This window comes from Sus scrofa, chromosome 14 (genome assembly GCF_054392235.1).
Source record: "Sus scrofa isolate SSC_HxYL_T2T_F1_AM1 chromosome 14, Sscrofa_HxYL_maternal_Yorkshire_Landrace_v2.0, whole genome shotgun sequence".
NCBI lineage: Eukaryota > Metazoa > Chordata > Mammalia > Artiodactyla > Suidae > Sus > Sus scrofa.
In genome coordinates this window covers 63,306,815-63,330,564 of record NC_139396.1, presented here as the reverse complement: position 1 = coordinate 63,330,564, position 23,750 = coordinate 63,306,815, and the positions used below count along the sequence as shown (strand labels likewise).

At 44.4% G+C, this 23,750-nt stretch overlaps 1 protein-coding gene across 2 annotated transcripts in view; it reads right to left on the bottom strand.

Moving 5' to 3' along the window:
• CORO1C (coronin 1C) overlaps positions 1 to 9,478 on the bottom strand; it is an 83,815-nt gene extending 74,337 nt beyond the window's left edge. Inside the window, exon 1 of one of the 2 annotated variants that reach the window (XM_005670752.4) lies at positions 9,346 to 9,478. In XM_005670752.4, the coding sequence (XP_005670809.3) occupies positions 9,346 to 9,448 (103 nt within the window). In that variant the 5' untranslated portion in view covers positions 9,449 to 9,478. Of the gene's footprint in view, positions 1 to 8,923; positions 9,014 to 9,345 lie in introns of those variants that run through there. The other variant, XM_001929345.7, reaches the window with a different exon arrangement.
• Between the last annotated feature and the right edge of the window lie 14,272 nt (positions 9,479 to 23,750).

Below are 23,750 nucleotides of genomic sequence, written 5' to 3'. Positions count from 1 at the left end.
ACTGTGAAATGATGATCAACTTCTACTAGTCCCAGGGGGCTTTCACTATGCCTATCTGTGGTTCCAGCACTGGATGTGTGCGGCTCCTGTCCAAATTAGTGTTTTCATACAGATATGGCCTAATGGTGCTGCCTTTTGCAATGTTAACTAGTCTCTAAAATATCCGAGATCAGCCCTTACAATGACTGCATCTAATGGCCAGATTTTAAGATTGAGGGAACAAAAAGGGATCAATAAAATACCATCAAGGAACTTTATATTAAAACTAGGAAACTGAGTCTACCAAAGGCTTTTCCAGGAGGCTTCATGTGTTTTTCAAGTTTCCCAAAACTGCATCTTAAAAGAAACACTGAAAATATGGACTGGGCTTCATAGGTAAATACATGTACAATCTAAAGATGCGAGGGAAAAAAAAATGAGTACTAACTACCAATTGTAATGATGAACTGAAAGGGGTAAAGAGTGAGTAGGGTGAGTTTGTAAATCTGGCAAAAGACGTGGTGGAAGCTTAGGAGGGACTTGTTACACTGAGTCAAGGACTAAAAGTTAGGGAAATCACATCAGGTTCACACTTAAAAAAAAAATCCATACTATAGTTTAAAGCCACATCACCAATAATAAGAATGAATCTGCACTACCCATGGAAGCTGAGGGGAGGGGGAAAGGGGCAGTCAAGTTCCTGATCCTGAGAAAGTCTCTCAAGGCCCGTGACCAGAGTCCCCTTATCTAAGATGAGGAATAAGCCAGCTAGGTACTTTCTGCCCTGGCTGTGATTCAAACTCACCAGGGAGCTGGAACCCAGGCAGCTGGATTTACCAAAGTCTCCAGCTGATCCTCAGGGGCATCAAGAATGGGGACCTCTGAGCCTGAGAAATAATCTTCCTGACCTCCTAAAATCATATATTCTTAAAAAGGTGGTGAGACACTGGGGCTAAAGGTCTGATCCATTATTCAAATTAAAAAAAAAAAGAAAGAAAGAAATGCGGATAACTGCATGACCAAAGAAGGGGAAATACGTACTGTGAAATTACCACTTTCAGTCATACAAAATACAAGCCTCCCTCCTCCTGTCCTGATTCTCACTCTGACCCTTGCATTAATTTGATTTCTCTTTACTGTGACAAACAGGAAGAATAATTTTTGTCATTAATGTATGATTCAAATGACAGGCTTAATTTAACATCCCAAGACACTACAGAGGCCCTTTTGGCACACAGAATGTTACACTTTATCACAACGCTACCCTTCACATCATACTCAATCCCAGGAGCAACTCATACACTGCAGTGCGATCTCCATGCAAGCCCTAACCAATCTTTTGCCAGGAACCAAACCTTTTTTCCTTAAAATAGACAGGCTGAACACAAGCATAAGGCCTGAATAAGACAAGCTTTTCTGAAGACATTTCCAATTCAGATAAATGGCCAAAAATTGCCCCTTTTTTAACTCTACCTTCCTATCCTAAAGTTAAATACTTTTTTCCCTCTTCAATGATTCATCTTTGTTTCAAAGTCTAAAATGCTGAGGTAGGAGTGGGAATCCATACATTAAGCACTTAACATAAAAAATAAAATGTAGGAGTTCCCGTCGTGGTGCAGTGGTTAACAAATCCGACTAGGAACCATGAGGTTGCGGGTTCGGTCCCTGCCCTTGCTCTGTTAGTTATCAATCCAGAGTTGCCGTGAGCTGTGGTGTAGGTTGCAGACGTGGCTCGGATCCCGTGTTGCTGTGGCTCTGACGTAGGCCAGTGGCTACAGTCCGATTAGACCCCTATTCTGGGAACCTCCATGTGCCATGGGAGCGGCCCAAAGAAATAGCAAAAAGACAAAAAAATAAATAAATAAATAAAAATAAATAAAATGTATTAAATACTCTATTTGACTCCCCCCAGTCCATTCATTAACAGACATTTAAGAGTAAAGACAGAGGGAACACAACTGTCTACTCAAAACCCAGCAAGGTATTCGTATTACAGAAGAAGAAATAGGCTCAAGGAGGTAGTCATTGACAAAATCATAACAGCTATTAAAAAGGGAAAGCGAGAGTGAAGCCCACCTCATTCTGGCTCTGAAGGCCTACACCCTTCATTGCCTCAATTTCTCTATAAAGAAAAACTCTTAAAGCAAGAAACTACAGACAGCTGTACAGACAGCTCGCTGCGTCTAATGAGACAAAGAACTGGAAATTTTTTTTTTCCTTTACTACTTTGGCACAATCCAACAACTTCAATGAACACACAAAAAAGAAAACATACCCCTATGTTGAGAGTATTGCCAACTGGTTTCCCCTAATTCTCAGGAAAATACTAGGTGAAGTTTTGGGGTTTTGTTTGATTTTGGTTTGGTTTTGGCTATGCCCACAGCATGTGGAAGTTCACTGGCCAGGGATGGAACCTGCGCCACAGCAGCAACCTGAGTTGTGCAATGACAATGCTGGATCCCTAATCCACTGCACCACAAGAGAACTCCTAAATGGAGTATTTTTTTTTTTTTTCAGTATAGTTGATTCACAATGTTGTGCCAATTTCTGCTGTACAGCAAACTGACCCAATTATACATACGTGTGTGTGTGTGTGTGTGTGTGTGTGTGTGTGTGTGTGTGTGTGTGTGTGTGTGTGTATTCTTTCTCTCATATCATCCCCCATCAGGGTCTATCCCACGAGACTGGATATAGTTCCCTGTGCTGTACAGTAGGATCTCATAGCCCATCCATTCTTTTTTCTTTTTTTTGGTCTTTTTTTGCCATTTCTTGGGCCCCTCCTGCGGCATATGGAGGTTCCCAGGCTAGGGGTCTAATCGGAGCTATAGCTGCCAGCCAATGCCAGAGCCACAGCAACGCAGGATCCAAGCCGCGTCTGCGACCTACACCACAGCTCACAGCAACGCCACATCGTTAACCCACCGAGCAAGGGCAGGGATCGAACCCACAACCTCATGGTTCCTAGTCGGATTCATTAACCACTGTGCCACGACGGGAACTCCCATCCATTCTAAATGTAACAGTTTGCATCTACTAAACCCAAACTCCTAGTCCATCCCTCCCCCTCAGCAACCACAGTCTGTTCTGGTGGAGTTTTTGTTTGTTTGTTTGTTTTTGTCTTTTCAAGGCTACACCCTCGGCAGATGGAAGTTCCCAGGCTAGGGGTCAAATCGGAGCTGCAGCCACGGGCCTACACCACAGCTACAGCAATGCAGGATCCGAGTCAAATCTGCAACCTACATCAGAGCTCACGGCAACACTGGATCCTTAACCCACTGAGCAAGGCCAGGGATCGAACCCACATCCTCACAGATACTGGTCAGATTTGTTACCACTAAGCCAGTACGGGAACTCCAAGGTGGAGTATTTTTAGTTAAAGTATTGATCAGATGCTCTGAGAGAAGCAAGAGGATGAACAAAAGAATAAAAAGAGGGCGTTCTCTGGTGGTTCAGTGAGTTGTCACTGCCATGCTTCTGGTTATAGCTGTGGTGTAGGTTCGATCACTGGCCCAGGAACTTCCGAATGTTGTGGGCCAAAAAAAAAAAAAAAAAAAAAAAAAAGGAAGGAAGTAAATCCCGACATACACCCCTCATCAGGCATGTTCCAGTACTGACTGACTCCATACCACCAGGGCAGGCCCATCATATTCATGTGGCTAAATCATACCAAACCAAATGTGTTCCCTGGCCATCTGCCCTGCTGAGAAGGCTGTGCCCCAGTCATCACTGTTTATTAGGGGAAAAAAACCTGGACGAGAATGTGCTGCCCTCCAGAAAATGTTTCAAACACTCAGTTTACATCTGAGCAATCTGGGGGTAAGAGGTGGAACTGGGAGCCAGAAAGGCAGAGGGGAATTACCCCTGTACTTCATGTTATTTTAACATAGGCAGCAAAGGTGTAAATAATCACCAGAGAAAACCACTGACCAGAATCTTTCCAGTTGATTTCATTAAAAATAATCCTTCATTCAGCAAATATCCAGTGGGTACTGCAGACCACGCTGTGAGCAAGAGATTTGCCTTCCATGTGAATATCTCACATGCTGCCTTCTACGGGAAGGCAGCTTTGAGACAGTCAGATTAAGTTCAGATCCAGGTCCTTGCAGCAGACAGGAGTGATGAATGTCCTATGCAAGAAGGCAGGGACAACACCTGCTCGCAAGGACTGAGGTTTCACAGAGAATCCCAAAGGACAAGAGGGGTTCATCAAATGGAAAGGGGGCCAAGGAGTAAGGGCCTGAGGGATCACAAGAGGATCTGAAGGCTCTAAGTTTCAGGGAGTGGCAATGGAAATGAAACCACAGGAAGAGGAGCAGGGAAAAATGGAGGAGGCTGGAATCAGAGCAACGCACATCCACAACCACATTAAGTCTGAACTTGAACCTCAGACAATGGGATGGGAGACCCCCAGAGGATTTAAACAGGGGAGGACATGTTCCCTGATGAATCCTTTTTGATCCAGAACTAATTCAAATATTTCCCTAATCCTTCCACATTTGGCTTTTAGTTTATAAAACCAAAATATTGATCGGGATGTAATTTAAAGTCTAAATAGAAAGTCATTATCAGTTCTAACTCCATTATGCATAAATTGAACTTCACCAAAATTATAAACTTTTATTCTTCAAAGGACAGGACACCATTAAGAAAATGAAAAGACAACTCAGAATTGTAGAAATTTTTCATAAATCATATATCTTATAAGGCACTTGTATCTCGAATATACAAAGAACTCATAACAACAAAAAGATAATCCAATTTAAAAATAAGCAAAGCATTTAAATAGAGATTTCTCCAAAGAAAATATACAACTGTCCATCCACTAATCATGTGAGAAGATGCTGGACATCATTAGCCATCAAGGAAATGTAAATCAAAGCCACAATGAAAAAGAGGAGTTCCCTGGTGGGCTAATGGTTATGACTCAGCACTTTCACCTCTGTTGCACGGGTTTGATCCCTGATCTGGGAACTAATATCCCATATCAAGCCACTACACCCCATGGCCAAAAAAAAAAAAACCCACAATGAGATACCACTTCAATACACTAGCAATGGGTAGAATCGAAATGTCAGAGAATAGTAAGTGTTGGCAAGGAGGGAGAAAAACTGAAATCTTTATATAATGCCAGTGGGATTGTAAAATGATGCAGCTGCTTTGGAAAAGTCTAGCAGTTCCTCTAAGAGTTAAACAGAGAGGAACCAATATGACCCAGCAAATCCACCAAAGAAATGAAAACATATGCCCACACAAAAACTTGGACACAAATGTTCACATCAGCATTACTCACAATAGCCAAAAAAGAGAAACACCCAAATGTCCACCAACTGATGAACGAATAAATAAAATGTGGTATATCCATACAGTGGACTATTTTTCAATCAACAAAAAAGAAAGAAGTACTTATCCATGCTACAACATAAACCTTGAATACACTATGCCTAAAAAAAGACACAAAAGACCACATTTATATGAAAATAATTTTGAAATTTTCAAAACAGGGAAATCCACAGAGATAAAAAGTAGATTAGTGGTTGGTAGGGCAGGGGAGGGAGAAGAACTGGAGGAGGGGACTGCTAATGGGTATGGGGTTTTTTTATGGGCTGATGAAATGTTCTAAAATTGTAGTGATGACTGCACAACTCTGGGAATAGACTAAAAACCACTGAATTGTACACTTTAAATGGATGAACTGTATGGTATGTGAATTGTATCTCAATAGAGCAGTTATAAAACAAAAAAGATTCACTATGCACCAATGAAATACAAAATAAGCTCTCAAAAGGAGTGTAGAATCTTGTTCACTCATTTTAAAGGATCTGAATTAGGGCAATGAAAACCCAGAGAGATTCTATTACTTAACATTCTAGGTACTAGGTCATACTGAAATATTCATGAGTATTTCCATGTTTTAATAGAGAAAAGGCATCTTAAGTTTAAAAAGACATACAAGTGTCAGAAAAGAGTACTCATAACAGAAATAGGATAACATAGGGAAGTCATCAAAAGGAAAACAAACATAGATTTGTACCGTGCATATGACAGCGGCACCCAAATTTATTACTGTTCTACCTTGGAAAAAGGAATAGAAGGTAAAACAGCCTAGTTAATATCGTGTTTCTAAAGCACTGTTTGTGACAAATCAGAGCATTAATAATCTGCCATGATAGAGAACTGAATTTCCACATCCCCCCAGAAACATAACTAAGAATTGATCATTTATTCTTTTGAACATTCCATTTCATAGGCATTTGAGTGACTCTCCTATAGCTGGAGTGAATCTCAAAAGTGACAAACGTGTTAGCATAAAACCTAAATCAAAAAAATCCAAGCATTAAAAAAACAAAACGTCTAGGTATTTAAAAAGTTATCTGTCATGGGTGGGGGGCATGGGTGAAGGGAGTCAAGTACAAACTTCCAATTTTAAAATAACTAAGTCATGGGATGTAATGGATGCATGAGGACTATACTCAATAATAGTATACTGTATATTTGAAAGTTGCCAAGAGAACAAATCTTAGAAGTTCTCATCACAAAGAAAAATTATAACTTTGTATGGTGACAAATGGTAGCTAGACTTATTGTGGTGGTCATTTCACAGTGTACACAAATACTGAATTACTAAATTGAGCACTTGAAATTAGTATGATGTTACATGTCAATTATACCCCAATTAAAAAAAATGATACAGTAGCAATACACACCAAAAGTCCTATTTGTCAACTTGAAACTAATCCCAAATTATACATAAAAGTATTAGACACAACTGCTGATTAGCACAATCTGCAGGCAAAGTAACAAATGATCATGAAAAATTCAATACTGTATGCAGTGATATCTCATTGGTATGTGTCTATTAGACTCCATCAGGCTTTAATGCACTTTCCACAAATAATTAAAAACAAATATGGACAGAGCACATTCCGGGTATGTCAAAAAGGTGCATACTCAACCTTTATAATAATCTTTGTTCAATCCTCAGTACACAGAGACTAACATCTACTAAAAAAGACTGCACTCTGAGGTCTAATATACAATACAATTCCTAGCATGATTTCACTTTACCCTCCTATTTATTTAGGCAACCTCTCAGACCCAACAGTTACTATTAGGCTTCATATCCAAACACTGCGACCCTGAAATGTACCTCCAAGCCAAAAAAAAAAAAAAAAAAAAAAAAATTAGTTTCCTTAAATTAGTTTTCTGAAATATACAGAATCAAGTCCCAAATAAGACATTTCTCATTTCTTCGGTTTTATAGGAAATGCAGAAAGTGAAGTAACATGAACAGATATTTGCCTTCACAACTGAACAGATGGTACAAAACAACTGCTTATACTTAATCATGTTTCTGTCTATTCTAGCAAGCCCTGGTGTCAGGAGAGAGTTCTGCCAGATAAGGACAATGAAATGCATTATTATATAGAGTGACTAAGAGCCGTACAAGTACTGCTTTAGAATGTAATTCCAGGCAGGAAGGCAGTGGTGAGAGGGCCTAATAGTTTGTGGTAACTATTTCCAAAAGTAAACACATTCGCCACCCAGTACCAGTTGACAAACACATACTATATTCAATTCCATTTAAATGTCTCATAGGAAAGAAAGGCCTTCGTATCTTGCTCTCCTGGGGGAGATGAGCAACTTGCAATTTGCTTCTTACACTGAATCCCACGTTTGCAACATGTAGAGCAAGGACTTCAGACACCACAAAACAAGGACAGCCTACATTAAGGCCAAATATAGGATGTGATTCTAAACCACGATGCAGTAAAGCTACGTTTCCTTTTCCAGAGACCAAAACCCTTTGAACACTCCCAAAAAAGGACGGCAGGGCCAGCGCCTCCCTCCAAGAGGAAGCCCCTTTCTTCTCGGCTCCCCCGCAGCCTGCCACTTCCCCCAACACATTCAAATCATTTGAGAGACGGAGAGCTGGTGCTTGCGCGCCCGTACGCACAGGCGGGAGGGCTCGGTTCTGCATTTCCACCCTCAACATCTGAGCTCATCCTCAGTCATTTAGGCGCAGCGGAGCCCCACCTGCACCGCGCTCCTTTTTGCTGCGTCCCTCGCCAGCTGCTCCGCTATTAGGGGAGCGTATCTCTGAATCCTGGGTCCAAGCGGACGCTCCAGGCCCCCGACCCTATAGCGTTCCAGCCCCGTTCTTCCTCTCCCAACCCTCGCCCCCTCCCAGCCCAGCGCTCCCACCATGGGCTTATCCTCTTCCCAAGCCGCCCCCACCCACATCACTCCAGCTCTTGCCCCGCCCCGCCCTCCTCGACCCCCAATCCAGCTATTAAGGGCCCAGAGCCCAGCTCGTACCCCAAAGTAGGAAACCCCCAGACCAGACCGCCGCCCTCGCCCCTCCTAAGCAAGGCCCAGCACGTCCCGGCCCCACGTGAGCCCAGCCCAGGGCCACCCCCCAACCCCCTAGCTCCCCAGGGCGACTCAAGCCCCGCCCCCAGGCCTGGAGCCCCCTGGCTCTGCGCCCTAGCCTCTGGCAGCCCCTCCCCACTCAAGACGCCACCCAACCAGGCGGATCCCTGACCCCTAAAAACCTCCCAGGGTAACCGAGTCCCTGCTCGGTTCCTCACCAGCCAGAAGGGTTCTGGGCCCCTAAAAGTCTCCCCTGGGCAGCTTCCTCACCATAAGGACCCGGGTTCACTCTCCCCATTCTGGGCACCTCGGTCCCCAACTCCTTTCCCAACCAAATCCCAAGGCTCCCGCAGCAGCCCCGACCCCTTGGCCCCAGCACACCCGCCCAAGCGGGCTCCTGGCCCAAGGATCCGCGCCGCGCGCGACCACTCCAGCTAACCCTGTCCTCTCCACCGGGCCCTGCCCCACGCCCCGCCGGCTCCTGTCAGCCAGCGCCAGCACATGCTGAGAGGACAGGGTCTGTCCGCCCGCCCAGCTCGCTCCCAAGCTGCCCCGCCGGGCGCGCGCAGCTCACCAGGGCCGAGGTGCCTGAGGCGCCGCCGCCGAAGTCCCCGCTGCAAAGCCCGGCGTAGCCTCCAACCGCTACCGCCTCCCGCCTGGCACTGAGCGCCGCGCGGGGGAGGGGCGCGGACAGCCGCCCCCGCCCCCGCCGCTGCACGCAGGCCCCGCCCCCGCGCCGCACCGCGTCCAACCAGGGCTGCCCGGCTACGGCGCGCCACGCCCACTTCCGGGAGGGGAAGCCCGCTTCCCAGCCTGTGTTCCACGCCTTACTCTCCCTAGCGCCGCTTCTGGTCGTGCCGAGGTATGCAGGTGGACCGCGGAGGAAGGCGGTGCCCAAGCGCACGCACCTCCCACTAGTCCTCTCAGTGGCCGAAAGGCCACGCCCACTGCTCCTCAGGACCAGGAGTGGTGTCCTTTAGAGCTCCGCCCACTGACCTGCTTGGCTCTGGAAGGCCACATCCCCCGGCTCCTCAAAAATTCCCCCCGAGTCTCTTAAAACCAGAACATCAGCTGCTGTGCACCCCGCCCACTGCCCCATCCAAACCCTTCGCCAGCCTCCTGGATCCCTAGGCCCAACTACTCTCTCATTCCTTCATAACCAGCCCCTTGTCGTCACAAACCCCACCCCAACTTCTAGAAGCCCCGCCCATAGCCTAGCAACCCTATTCGCGGTATCTCAAGTCCCGCCCACTGCCCGCTTTACAGCTTTAAAACTCCAAGCCCCGCCCAGAATTCTCGAGTCCCCGCCTCTGGTTCCCGAAGCTCCGCCTCTGCTGCCATTGCACCCTCCAACCACTTTTGTGGACTCCCGACGTTATGCTCCCCCTTCCACTATATTTGGTCACTTCGCTAGCACAAAGTGGGGGTCCCGGTGCTGTACCACACCAACATCCCCCACCACTACACAGGAGGGCCTTAAGGTCTTGACCCCATTTCGCAGGTGAGGAAATGAAGGATATAGGGTCCCTCCCTTCCTCTTCCTGGCCAAAGTCCCTCACTTAATAACTGGGCAGCCCAAGCTTAAAAGAGCACCGAGATTCTTTCTCTGCTGCAGTCAGACTGTGTATCCTGGGGCAGTTCCCTTCGTCCTCTTGGCCTGAATTTCCTCATCTATAGCATGAAGTTTTCCTCTTTATAACCAGAGATCATTTCTCAAAAACCAAGTTCTAAAATGCCAATATTTGGAGAAACTGGGCCTGATGAACTGAAATGACCAAGCAGACCATCTGAAAGGATAGGGCTTGCTTGCCCAAAGCAAGGCATCTTTGTTTTGTTTTTTAATAATTTTATTTTTTCCATTATAGTTGGTTTACAGTGTTCTATCAATTTCCTACTGTACAGCAAAGTGACCCAGTCACACATACGTATATATATTCTTTTTCTCACATTATCCTCCATCATGCTCAATCACAAGTGACTAGATACAGTTCCCAGTGCTATACAGCAGGATCTCATTGCTAATCCATTCTACAGGCAAGAGTCTGTATCTATTAACTCCAGATTCCCAGCTCATCCCACTCCCTCCCCCTCCCCCTTCCCCATGGCAACCACAAATCTGTTTTCCATGTCCATGAGTTTCTTTTCTGTGGAAAGGTTCATTTGTGCCATATATTAGATTCCAGATATAAGTGATATCATATGGTATTTGTCATTCTCTTTCTGACTTACTTCATTTAGTATGAGAGTCCCTAGTTCCATCCAGGTTGCTGCAGATGGCATTATTTTGTTCTTTTTATGGCTGGGTAGTATTCCATTGTGTATGTATACCACATCTTCTTAATCCATTCATCTGTCCATGAACATTTAGGTTGTTTCCATGTCTTGGCTATTGTGAATAGTGCTGCAATGAACATGCAGGTGCATGTGTCTGTTTCAAGGAAAGTTTTGTCTGGCTATATGCCCAAGAGTGGGATTACTGGGTCATATGGTGGTTCTATATTTAGTTTTCTGAGGTACCTCCATACTGTTTTCAATAGTAGTTGTACCAATTTACATTCCCACTAAGAGTGTAGGAGGGTTCCCTTTTCATCACACCCTCTCTAGCATTTGTTATTTGTGGACTTATTGATGATGGCCATTCTGACTGGTGTGAAGTGGTACCTCATAGTAGTTTTGATTTGCATTTCTCTAACAATCAGTGATATTGAGCATTTTGTCATGTGCTTGTTGGCCATCTGAATAGCTTCTTTGGAGCAATGTTTATTCAGGTCTTTTGCCCCTTTTTCTTTTCTTTTCTTTTTTTTTTTTTTTGTCTTTTTGCCATTTCTTGGGCTGCTCCCACGGCATATGGAGGTTCCCAGGCTAGGGGTCGAATCAGAGCTGTAGCCACCAGCGTATGCCAGAGCCACAGCAACGCGAGATCCGAGCCGCATCTGTGACCTACACCACAGCACGCAGCAAGTTGCTGGATCGTCAACCCACTGAGCAAGGGCAGGGATCGAACCCACAACCTCATGTTTCCTAGTCGGATTCGTTAACCACTGCGCCACGACAGGAATTCCCCTTTTGCCCCTTTTTCAATTGGGTTGTTGCCTTTTTTTGTTGAGTTATATAAGTTGTTTGTAGGAGTTCCCATTGTGGCACAGTGGAAACAAATCCGACTAGTATTCCTGAGGATGCAGGTTCAAACCCTGGCCTTGCTCTGTGGGTTGGGGATCTGGAGTTGCCGTGAGCTGTGGTATAGGTCACAGATATGGCTTGGATCCCCCGTTGCTGTGGTGTAGGCTGGCAGCTGTAGCTCTGACTTGACCCTTAGCCTGGGAACTTCCATATGCCACAGGTGCAGCCCTAAAAAGAAAAAAAAAATTCTTAATCCCCATCTATAAAGGTGAAGAAAAAGAGAAGTTGGAGTTCCCTGGAGTCCTAGTGGTTAAGGATTTGGTGTTGTCACTGCTGTGGCTTGGGTTCAATCCCTGGCCCAGAAACTTCTGTATGCCCTGGGCACAGCCAACATAAAATAAAATAAAATAACCCCCACACACACTCACACATAGGCTTCCAGAATTCAAAAGAAAGAAAATGAAAAGTTAAATTACTTGCTCAAGATCACACAGTTTGACCCAGGAGGACTAATGATAGAACCCACATCCCTTTAACTGCAGAGTCTTAGCCCTGCATTAAACACGGAAATGTCTCTCCGGCAACATGAGAGAATAGGGAAAAAAAAAAAAAAAAAAAAAAGGACTTTGGGTTCTAACAGACTTGGCTTTAAATCCGGGCTCTACATCTTACCAGTTATGTGACCTTGGGCAAGTCACTTCCCCTCTCTGAGACCTACTGTCCCTACTATATAATGGGATTCATCCAAATGCTTACTTCAGAGAGCAGTTTTGAAGATTCAGGAGTTTAGATGAAATGAATTAAGGCACAGCAAAGCATCCAGCATACTGCCTGGGATACAGTAGGTTTTAAATACTAGGTTATAAAAACTGTTTTAAATACAGGTTGATTCCAGAGTTCCCTGGTAGCCTAGTGGGTTAAGGATCTGGCATTGCCACTGCTGTGGCTTAGGTTGCAGCTGTGGCACAGGTTCGATCCTGATCCTGGCCCCTGGGGAACTTCTGATGTCATGTGCATGGCCAATTAGTTAATTAATTTATTAACTTAAAAAATAGCTTCCTCTCTCCCATTTCTTTAAATGAGAAAATTAGAAGTAAAATTTCCCAGGACACCAGTTCCACCCAGATGACACCACCATACAGCAACAGTGGAATCTGCTGAGAAAGATCCCAAGATCTTTGCCTTCCAGCTTTATCCCTAGGGAAGGGGAAGTGATTCTGGCACAGAAAGCACCTGAAGCCAGAACCAATTCCAACTCACAACCCCACCCCCTACCTGCCCCAAATGTGGTCAGCAGAGAGCTGCTACTCCCAGAAGCAGCTGGAAAACTGTGTAACTCTTTGCCAGGAGAGAAAACTCCCATTATCCTGCTGTTTTTTTTTTTTTTTTTTTTTTTGGTTTTTTTTTGGTTTTTTTTTTAGGTGAGGGGGTTGTTTGCTTGTTTGCTTTTTAGGGCCACGCCTGCAGCATATGGAAGTTCCCAGGCTAGGGGTCGAACTCGAGCTGCAACTGCTCACCTACACCACAGCCGTAGCAACTCAGGATCTGAGCCTCGTCTGCAACCCACACCACAGCTCAAGGCAATGCTGGATCCTTAACCCACCGAGTGGGGCCAAGGGTCGAACCAGCATCCTCATGGATACTAGTCAGGTTCATTTCCACTGAGCCACAATAGGAACTCCATCCCGCTGTTCTTGAATCCACAGTATCCCCCTCGTGGGCCCGAAGGAAATCCTGGTTCTGTCCAAACTGGCCTTAAATGGAGACATTCAGGTCCAGGTAGGATGCTGGATTTAAGTTTTTCCCTCCTCTCAAAAGCTGGTGGTTTCTGAAGTATTCTTAAAAGATAGATGCTAGATGAAGAAGAATTTAATGATTAGGAAAAAAGGAGAGTGATTCCTGGGTTAATGATTCTGCGTTGCCATGAGCTGTGGTGTAGGTCGAAGACACGGCTCAGATCCCACGTTGCTATGTGTGGCTCTGGTATAGCCGGCAGCTGTAGCTCCGATTAGACTCATAGCCTGGGAACCTCTGTATGCCGCAGGTGCGACCCCCCCCCCAAAAAAAGGAGGGTGATTCCATATCCCACAGGATACGGATGCCAGCTCATGTAAGAAGAAGAAAGAATTGTGGGACCTTCATTTGGAAGCTAAATGGAGAGACTCAGTCTGGGTAGGATGTGAGCAAATCATTGTCCTAGTTTCTCTTAGTAGGAAAAGGAGACCTGAGTCTTGGGTTGCCAGGGCAACATGGAAGCTGAATGGATTAGGCCTATGGAAGCATTAACAAATAATAGTAATACTAATTAAATGAAAGACTGGAAGTAATCTCAGATTACTGGAGTAATCTCAGCAGGCAAGACCCCTGCTTGAGTATCAAAAAAGGACAAATATTAAAATTCATCCTCCATTGATCAATGTTGATTTTTACTGCTTTGAGTGCTTCTTTCTGCAAAATAGGAGCTAGAAATTATCGATTGGTTACAGACGGGATGCCTTTTTTAAAAAATTAAATGTTTGACTTTAAGATAATTGTAGGTTCACATGCAAGTATAAGAAATAATACAAAGGAGTCCCTGCAGTGGCTCAGTGCGTTAAGGATCTGGTGTTGCTGCAACTGTGGTGTAGATCGAAACTCCAGCTCATATGCAATCCCTGGCCTTGGAACTTCCACATGCAGCGGGTGTGGGGGAAAAAAAGAAGGAATTATACAAAGAGATCACATGTACCCCTTTACCACTTTCCCCCAGTAGTAACATCTTACAAAACTGTGGTAATAAATATCACGCCCTGGATATTGACATCTTGACACAATCAAGATACAGAACATTTCCGTCACCACGAGGAGCCCTCACATTGCCCTTTTATAGCCCCACCCACTTCCCTCCTGCCCCTACCCCTCCTACACCCCTGGCAACTACTTAGCTGTTTTTATGTTCTCTAATTTTACCATTTCAAGAATGATGATTGGCACAGTGTTGTAAATGAACAATTCTTTAATTTTAAAAAAAATGAAAAAAAATAATGACAAATGAAATCCTATAGTGTACAACCTTTGGGGATTGGCTTTTTTTTTTTTTTTTTTTGTCTTTTTGCCATTGCTTGGGCCGCTCCCGCGGCATATGGAGGTTCCCAGGCTAGGGGTCGAATAGGAGCTGTAGCTGCCGGCCTACACCAGAGCCACAGCAACACGGGATCCGAGCCGTGTCTGCAACCTACACCACAGCTCACGGCAACGCTGGATGGTTAACCCACTGAGCAAGGGCAGGAATCGAACCCGCAACCTCATGGTTCCTAGTCGGATTTGTTAACCACTGTCAATTTGTTAACCACTGCGCCACGACTGGAACTCCTGGGGATTGGCTTTTTTCACTCTGCAAATCTCTGGAGATGCATTCAGGTTGTTACATGTTTGTTCCTTATTATTTGTTTGTTGTTATCTTTTCATTTTGCTTTTGTTTCATGTTATTGTCCCATAGTATTCCATAGATAGAGCAGAGTTTGTTTAACCCTTGGCCCATTGAAGGACATCTGGGTTATCTCCAGTTGATGACAGATTATTATGAATAAAGCTGCTATGAACATTACACACATTCATCTACAGGTTTTTGTGTGAACATAAGTCCTCATTTCTCTGTGAAAAATGCCAGGAGTACAACTGCTAGATCATTTGGTACACATAGACCTCCGAGATATTTCAGATTCAGTTCCAGACAAACACAACATGAAAATATTGCAATAAAGCCAGTCACACACCATTTTGGTTTCCCAGTGCATATAAAAGTTGTTTACTATATTACAGTCTATTAAGTATACAATAGCATTATGTCTAAAAAACAATGTATGTTAATTTAAAAATACATTATCAGGGAGTTCTTCGTGGCTCAGGGGAAATGAATCTGACTAGTATCCATGAGGATGCAGGTTCTATCCCCAGCCTCGATCAGTGGGTTAAGGATCCTGCATTACCATGAGCTGTGGTGTAGGTCACAAACACTGCTTGGATCTGGCATTGCTGTGGCTGTGGTGTAGGCTGGTGGTTACAGCTCTGATTCAACCCCTAGCCTGGGAGCCTCCATATACCACAGGTGTGGCCCTAAAAGACCAAAAAAAAAAAAAACCCCAAAAAACAAACAAACTTTATCAGGAGTTCTTGTCATGGCTCAGCAGTAGCAAACCTGACTAGTATGCATGAGGATACCGGTTTGATCACCAGCCTCACTCAGTGGGTTAGGGATCCGGCTTTGCCATGAGCTGTGGTGTAGGTCTGACCCCTAGCCTGGGAATTTCTATATGTTGCAGATGTGGTTATAAAAAGACCAAAAAAAAAAAAAGACAGAAAAAAAAAAAAAAAGCGCTAAGCATCATCTGAGCCTTCAGCAAGTTATAATCTTTTTGCAATGGTTACATCAGAGATCACAGATCATAGATCGCCATAATAAATATAATAATAGTTTGAAATATTGCAAGAATTACCAAAATGTGACACAGAGACATGAGGTGAACAAATGCTTTTGGAAAAATGGCACCACAGACTTGCTGGGTGCAGGGTTGCCACAAACCTTCAATTTGTTAAAAAAAAAAAATGCAATAAAGTAAGCACAATAAAATGAGGGATGGAAGTAGTTCTATGTTTAGCATTTTAAGAAACTGCCAAACTCTTCTCCAGAGTGACCATTTCATGTTACGTTCCTGCCCTGCCAGCAATGTATAAAGGATGGAGTTTCTCCATACCTTCACCAGCATTTGGTGTTGTCACTATTTTTTAGTGTTAGGTATATAGTGATACATTCTTGTGGTTTTAATTTAAAATTCCCTAATGGCTAATGATGAAGATCTTTTCATGTGCTTATTTGCCACCAGTATATCTTTTTGTGTCTTTTCCCATTTTTTTTTTCCTTTTAGGGCCCCACCTCCCACCTGTGGCATATGGAAGTTCCCAGGCTAGAGGTCAAATCGAAGATGCATCAATGGCCTATGTCACAGCCACAGCAATGAGGGATCCAAGCCTCATCTGATTCTACACCACAGCAATGCCATAATCTCAACGCATTGATCAAGGTCAGGAATCAAACCTGCATCCTCATGGATATTAGTCAGGTTTGTTACCACTAAGCCACAATGGGAACTCCCACTTCTGCCATTTTTTAATGGGTCTATTTTTTTTCACTGTTGAGTTTTGAGAGGGAGAGAGAGAGAGAGAGAGTGTGTGTGTGTGTGTGTATATATACATATAAAATTGTTTATTATATATTATATATTATATACAGTTAATTAAATTAATTCTACATGCCAGTCCTTTGTTGGATATGCGGTTTGCGAATATTTTCTTCCAGTGTAGTTTGTCTTTCACAGAAAAAAAAGGTTTTCAATTTTGATGCAGTCCAGTTTATTTTTTCCTTTTAGGGAACCATGCTTTTGATATTAGGTCTAAGAATGCTTTGCATGTATCCCAAAGATTTTCCTTCTGTGCTTTTCTAAAAATTGTATAGTTTTACATTTCACATCTAAATCTGTGGTCATTGTTGGATTAATTTTTGTTCTGCTTGTGTTGTGGGAGCATCCATGAGAAAAAATGCATCTATGGGGAAAATGCAAGTTGCATGCTTGGTTTGGGGCCTGGAATGTGCTGGAGGCTGAATCCATGCATGCTGGATTAAGTTGATGGTAGAGGCCCTGATGTAATGATGGGCCCTGTCACTTCCTGGCTCTGAGATCTTGGACAAGTCACATTAGCTCCCTGGGCTTTAGTTTCCTCATCTCTCAACAGGGAGAAACAATACTAACATGTGATTATGTTTGTAAGAGTACCTGCCACAGCTCTTTAATATAATAAACACTACAATGGAGCTTGTGCTTATTAAGCACTTATTGCTCACCAAGCCTGGTGTTACTAACTTGCCAGGCACTAACTCTTTGCATCCTCACACTAAGCTGATGAGAAATAATATGGCCTTTTTTTTTTTTTTTTTTTTTTTTTGTCTTTTGAGGAGGTTCCCAGGCTAGGGGTCAAATTGGAGCTGCAGCTGCCAGCCACAGCCACAGCCACAGCCACACCAGATCTGAGCCACGTCTGCGACCTACACCACAGCTCACGGCAACACTGGATCCTTAACCTATTGAGCAAGGCCAGGGATCTAACCTGCATCCTCATGGATCCTAGTTAGGTTCATTAACCACTGAGCCAAGAAGGGAATTCCCAGACAACACTTTATCATACACTTGGGGGCCATCTGCAGCAGCAAAATCATGCTCACACACACAAATGCTAAAAATGTGGCACTAAACATACCACGAAAGGATACTTGTTTCCAGCATGAGCCCAAAACAAGCTAGAGCCTCACATCCTTCAACCTCAGCTGGCCATGTGTACACTGGTGACTCAAAATCTTTCTTCACTCTGTGCACATGCACACGCCCACAAATGACTACAAAAGGACAGCAGGGATGGCTTTTGGGGTCACATGTAAATTTTAACAGGTAGTTGAATTTGCAAATACAGAGTGCATGAATAATGAGGATCCACTGTATACATGCAAGGGTGTTTATCACACCGCTGCTTGCTAGGGAAACAGCTCTCAATGGAAACAAGAGGAGATGGATAAATACATTCTAGGCAGGAACTGGACAGAATGCCATAATGAGGGATATGATCAGAAAGACAGGAGTTCCTGTCGTGGGGCAGTGGACATGGATCCGACTGGGGACTGTGAGGTTTCGGGTTCAATCCCTGGCCTCGCTCATTGGGTTAAGGATCTGGCGTTGCCATGAGCTGTGGTGTAGGTCGCAGACTCGGCTTGGATCCGGTGTTGCTGTGGCTCTGGTGTAGGTCCAGCTCTGACTGGACCTCTAGCCTGGGAACATCCATGTGCCACGGGTGCAGCCCTAAAAAGCAAAAAAAAAAAAAAAAAAAAAAAAAAGACAGATAGACAGAGCTAGGCAGAGAGTGCACAGCAGCCAGAAATATCTGCACCCTACCCTGGAGGTACAAATGACTTCCCAGAACCCAGCCACTGCCCTCCCCGTTCCTGAGCCCTGTGGTCTCCGCCTCCACGTGTCCAGGTAACACCTGTCCACCAAGAACCATAGAGTTCATCCTTTTCCCCTTGTCAAGCCTGACTACTCCTAGGCCACAGGAGCTACGGGAGGTTTGTTTTTGTTTTTGTGGGGTTTTTGTTTCGATTTGTCTTTCAGGGCCATATGTGTGGCATATCGAAGTTTCCAGACTAGGGATTGAATCGGAGCTGCACTTTAGGCCTACACCACAGCCACAGCAACAAGGGACCTGAGCCAAACCTTCGACCTATACCACACTTCACAGCAACACCAGATCCTTAACTCACTGAGCAAGGCCAGGGATAGAACCTGCATCCTCATGGATACTAGTCAGGTTCTTAACCCGCTGAGCCACAATGGGAACTCCAGGAGATTTGTTTTGTTTTTGTTTTGACCACACCCGAGGCATGTGGAAGTTCCTGGGCCAAGGATACAACCCAAGCCACAGTTGTAGCCTGTCCCACAGCTGTGGCAACACCAGATCCTTAACCTGTTGTGCCAAGGGAACTTCCCAAGAGAGTTTTTCAGGGTTTTTTTCTTTTTTGGCCACCCCACAGCATATGGAGTTTCCAGGCCAGGGATCGGATATGAGCCACAGTTTTGACCTATTCTTTAACTGTGTGGGCCTGGGAATTGAATCTGAGTATAGGTGCTACAGAGATGCCACTGATCCCATTGTGCCATAGCAGGAACTCCCACAGGAGGTTTTAAAGCAGGAAAAATAAAAGAATTTTGTGGAAGAATATTTGCTGCTTAATGATATGTAAAAATGTTCCAGGTGTGCTGTTAGATGAAAAAGGCAGGTTGGAAAACAGTATGTCCCATTTTTATAAAATACACACACACATTATAATAGAAATTATCTCTAAGTGACAGAACTCGAGTTATGGGTGAGTTTCCTTTTTTCATTTCCTGTTCTGTGTTCTCTACTTCTTTTGCAAAATGCATTCAACAGCATAAAATTGGAAAAAAAATTATTTTTTTGAAGGGGGAGAAGAAATTCTATAAATCCAAGATGTTCTATCAAGACCCTAAGCCCACTGTCACCCTTTGACAATCTCAGCAGAACCCCAGCTGGAAGGATTTCCAGACAATGATCCTGTGAAGATTTTTCAAAATTTAAACATGAATCTTGGCACAAGAAGTGCTCACTCATCCATGCAAATCTCATTATTGAGGTAATAAACCTTGCAACTACCCAAGTAGCTGCAGCTTCCACAAATCAACCCGGACACTGCTCCCCATAAATCAGATGCCTCAGCCTCACACAAAAAGGGAAAGAAGACGGAAGGACAAAACAAAATGAAAAGCTGCTCAACATCACTAATTATTAAATAAACACAAATCAAAACTACAATGAGGTATCACCTCACACCAGTCAGAATGGCCATCATCAAAAAGTCTACAAACCATAAATGCTGGAGAGGGTGTGGAGAAAAGGGAACCCTCCTACACTCTTGGTGGGAAGGTAAATTGGTACAACCACTATGGAAAACAGTATGGAGGTTCCTCAGAAAACTAAAAATAGAACTACACATGATCCTGCAATCACACTCCTGGGCATATATCTGGAGAAAACCCTAATTCAAAAAGATACATGCACCCCAGTGTTCACTGGAGCACTATTCACAGTAGCCAAGACATGGAAGCAACTTAAGTGTCCATCAACAGAGGAATGGATAAAGAAGATGTGGTACATATACAATGGAATATTACTCAGCCATAAAAAAGAATGAACTAATGTCATTTATAGCAACATGGATGGACCTAGAGATTACATTACTAAGTTAGGTCAGTCAGAGAAAGACAAATAGAATATGAGATCACTTATATGTGGAATCTAAAAAAATTATGCAAATAAACTTACTTACAAGACAGGAGACTTACAGACTTCGAAAACAAACTTAGTGATACCAAAGGGTAAAGGTGGGGAAGGGGGCTATAAAATAAAAATTAAATTTAAAAAAGGGAATTATTGTTCATTAATAACCATGATAAAAGCTTAGACCAGAGGTTCTCAATGGGGGGGTGGTTTTGCTCCCCAACTCCCACCCCCCACCCCAGGACAATGTCTGGAGACATTTTTGGTTGTCCCTAGTAGAAGGGCGCTACTGGATATCCTGCAGTGCCCAGGACAGCCTTCATCCCGCCCTACAGCAGAGAACTCCTAGGTCCCAGGAGTCAGTACCTGTAAGATTAAAAAAAAAAAAAAAAAAACCAGCTCAAACATATGGAGCCTTATTAAGTCAGGCTGGGTTAGGGGCTTTACTGGAAAGATCTTTTTTTTTTTTTTTTTTTTGTCTTTTTAGGGTCACACCTGTGGCATATGCAAGTTCCCAGGCTAGGGGTCAAATTGGAGCTACAGTTGCCAGCCTACATCACAGCCACAGCAACACCAGATCCGAGCCACATCTGTGACCTACACTAAAGTTCACAGCAACACCAGATCCTTAACCCACTGAGTGAGGCCAGGGATTGAACCCAAGTCCTCATGGATACAACTGGGGTTCATTCCCACTGAGCCACAATAGGAACTTCCATAGGAAAGATCTCATTTAATCCTCACAGCAATCCTAGTAGATATAGGACCTACTACATGCCCATTTTACATAAGAAGAAACCGAGGCTTCAGGAGGGGGAGGACCTTGAGATTCCATAACTCTCCATATCTTGCAGAATCAAGAATCACATCACTAGAGTTCCCACTGCGGCACAGTGGGTTAAGAATCCAACAGCAGCAGCTCAGCTCGCTGCTGAGGTCAGGCTCAATCCATAGCCCAGCACTGTGGGTTAAAGGATCTGATGTTGCTGCAGCTGCTGCAAAGGTCACGGCTGGGGCTTAGATTCAATCCCTGTCCTAGAAACTTCCATAGGCCGCGGGTGTGGCCGTTAAAAAAAAAAAAAAGAAGAGTCACATCACTTCTAGAAAACAAAAACAGACTCACAGACATCGAGAACAGACTGTGGTTGCCAAGGGGGGTAGGGGGAGGATTCAGAGTTTGGGATTAGCAGAGGCAAACTATTATATACAGGACAGATAAACAACAAGATCCTACTGTACAGGGAAGGGAGCTATATTCAATATCCTGGGATAAACCATGATGGAAATGAATATGAAAAATAGCTGAGCCGTTTTGCTGTGCAGCAGAAATTAACACAACATAAATCAACTATACATCAATAAAATTTTTTTAAAAATCGCACTGCATTTCTGACTTCAGAACCTGTGCCTGCCCCCTCCCCATCCTCTGCATCAAAGTTGCTGAATTATTGCTCTTTTTTAATTATGGGGACTTTCAGATAGAAACAAAAGTAAAGAAACTGGAGTTCCCATTGTTGCTCAGCAGTTAGCAAACCCAACTAGCATCCATGAGGACGTGGGTTCAATTCCTGGCCTCGCTTAGTAGGTTAAGGCTGTGAGCTGTGGTATAGGTCGCAGACTCGGCTCAGATCCTCCATTGCTGTGGCTGTGGTGTAGGCTAGCGTGTACAGCTCTGATTCAACCCCTAGCCTGGGAACTTCCATATGCCCCTCGGGTGCAGCCCTAAAAAGACAAAAGACAAAAAAAAATAACAAACTGATCACATGGGCCCCCACAATCCCACTGTCCAGTGTCAGAACTGGACACACTGAGAAATCACACCAGGCCAGGGATCTTCCGGGCCACAGGAGCCTCTGTCAACTGGTTTGGAGTTTGTTGCCAGGCTTTTGCTTCTTCTTCTTCTTCTTCTTCTTCTTCCTTTTATGGCCACACCTGCAGCATATGGAGGTTCCCAGGCTAGGTGTTGAATCAGAGCTGCAGCTGCCAGCCTACGCCACAGCCACAGCAACACTGGATCCTTAACCCACTGAGTAAGGCTAGGATTCGAACCCACATCCTCATGGACACTATGTTGAGTTCTTAACTCGCTGAGCCACAATGGGAACACCTGTTGCCTGGCTTTAATGGTAGCCTGCATCAGCTGCTGCCTTTCCGAGAAGCATTTGGTATAAGATCATCGGCTCTCTCCCCAGGGAAGTGTACCTCCTTTTCTGGGAGGCGAGAAAACAGCTTTTCAAAGGAAGACTGAGCTGGGAGAATGTAGGCTCTGAACTACAGATGCTCTTGCCACCAAAATCAATAGTAGCAGGAAGGAACTGTGTGACATGGCAGGCTAGGCAGCTCTCCTTCCGCGTCTGCACAATGTGGAAATTCTTACAAGAATAGGTGGCAACAGCTTTAATTCGAACAAATGCTTTCTGGTTTGTACTTTGTGCCAGGCTTGACTGTGCTCAAGCTGGGACTTCAGACAACAAGCAGTAATCAGCAGGCTCTTTTCAAATGAGGCCTTACCTTCACGATGGGAAAGGAGAAAACTGGTTTTGTAACCCAGACTGAGGTTTCTATGAGTCCCATTCATGTTTGCACTGAACAACATGTGTTGGGGAAAACAGTAGCAGGGAAAGCTATAGATGTGAGCTTCGGCATCAGCCCTGGGTTCAGAGTCCAGCTCTTTCACTGTAATTGGCCATGCGACTCTAGGTAAGTTATCAACCTCTCTGAACCACAGTTTCCTCATCTAGAAAGTGAGGACTGTTCTTCAACATGCTTTGAGCCCCTATGCTGTGCTAATAAATGATTTCTATTATCTTAATTACTGTTTGGAATCCAATCATTTTTCATTTGTTTTTCCCAGTATCTCTGCCAGGAATACTGGGGTTGATTGTAAAAATGCAAATCATTCCCCCATCTAGCCATGCCCTGTGGAGTTGCTCTCTGCCCTCACTCTGGCCTTGACCAGGTGACTAGGCTTGGCCAATGGGACATCAGCAAACATGATGCACACAAAGACCTGAGAAGCTTGCCCTGTCTTGCCCCCGCCCGTGGATTCTAGCCACCATGTGAAGAAGTCCAGCAAGAAGAAGCTAGCTTGCTGGATGATGACAATCCATGGCCCAGACACACCTTGTCACCCTAGTTTTAGCTGCCAACCACCAGACAGATGAATGAGGACCTCCTGGACCACCCAGTCACACACCAACCTTCCAGCTGATCACAGATGCAAGTGCAAACCCACAGCCAAGCCAGCAGCCAGCATGGTGAGATAAATAATATATACTGTTTTAAGCCACTAACATTTTTGGGGTGGTTTGTTACACAGCAGTCCATGACTGATACATAGCCCTTATTGTCCCACTTTCCAGACAAAGAAATTGAGGCTGAGAGAGGCTTTCCTGAGGTCATGG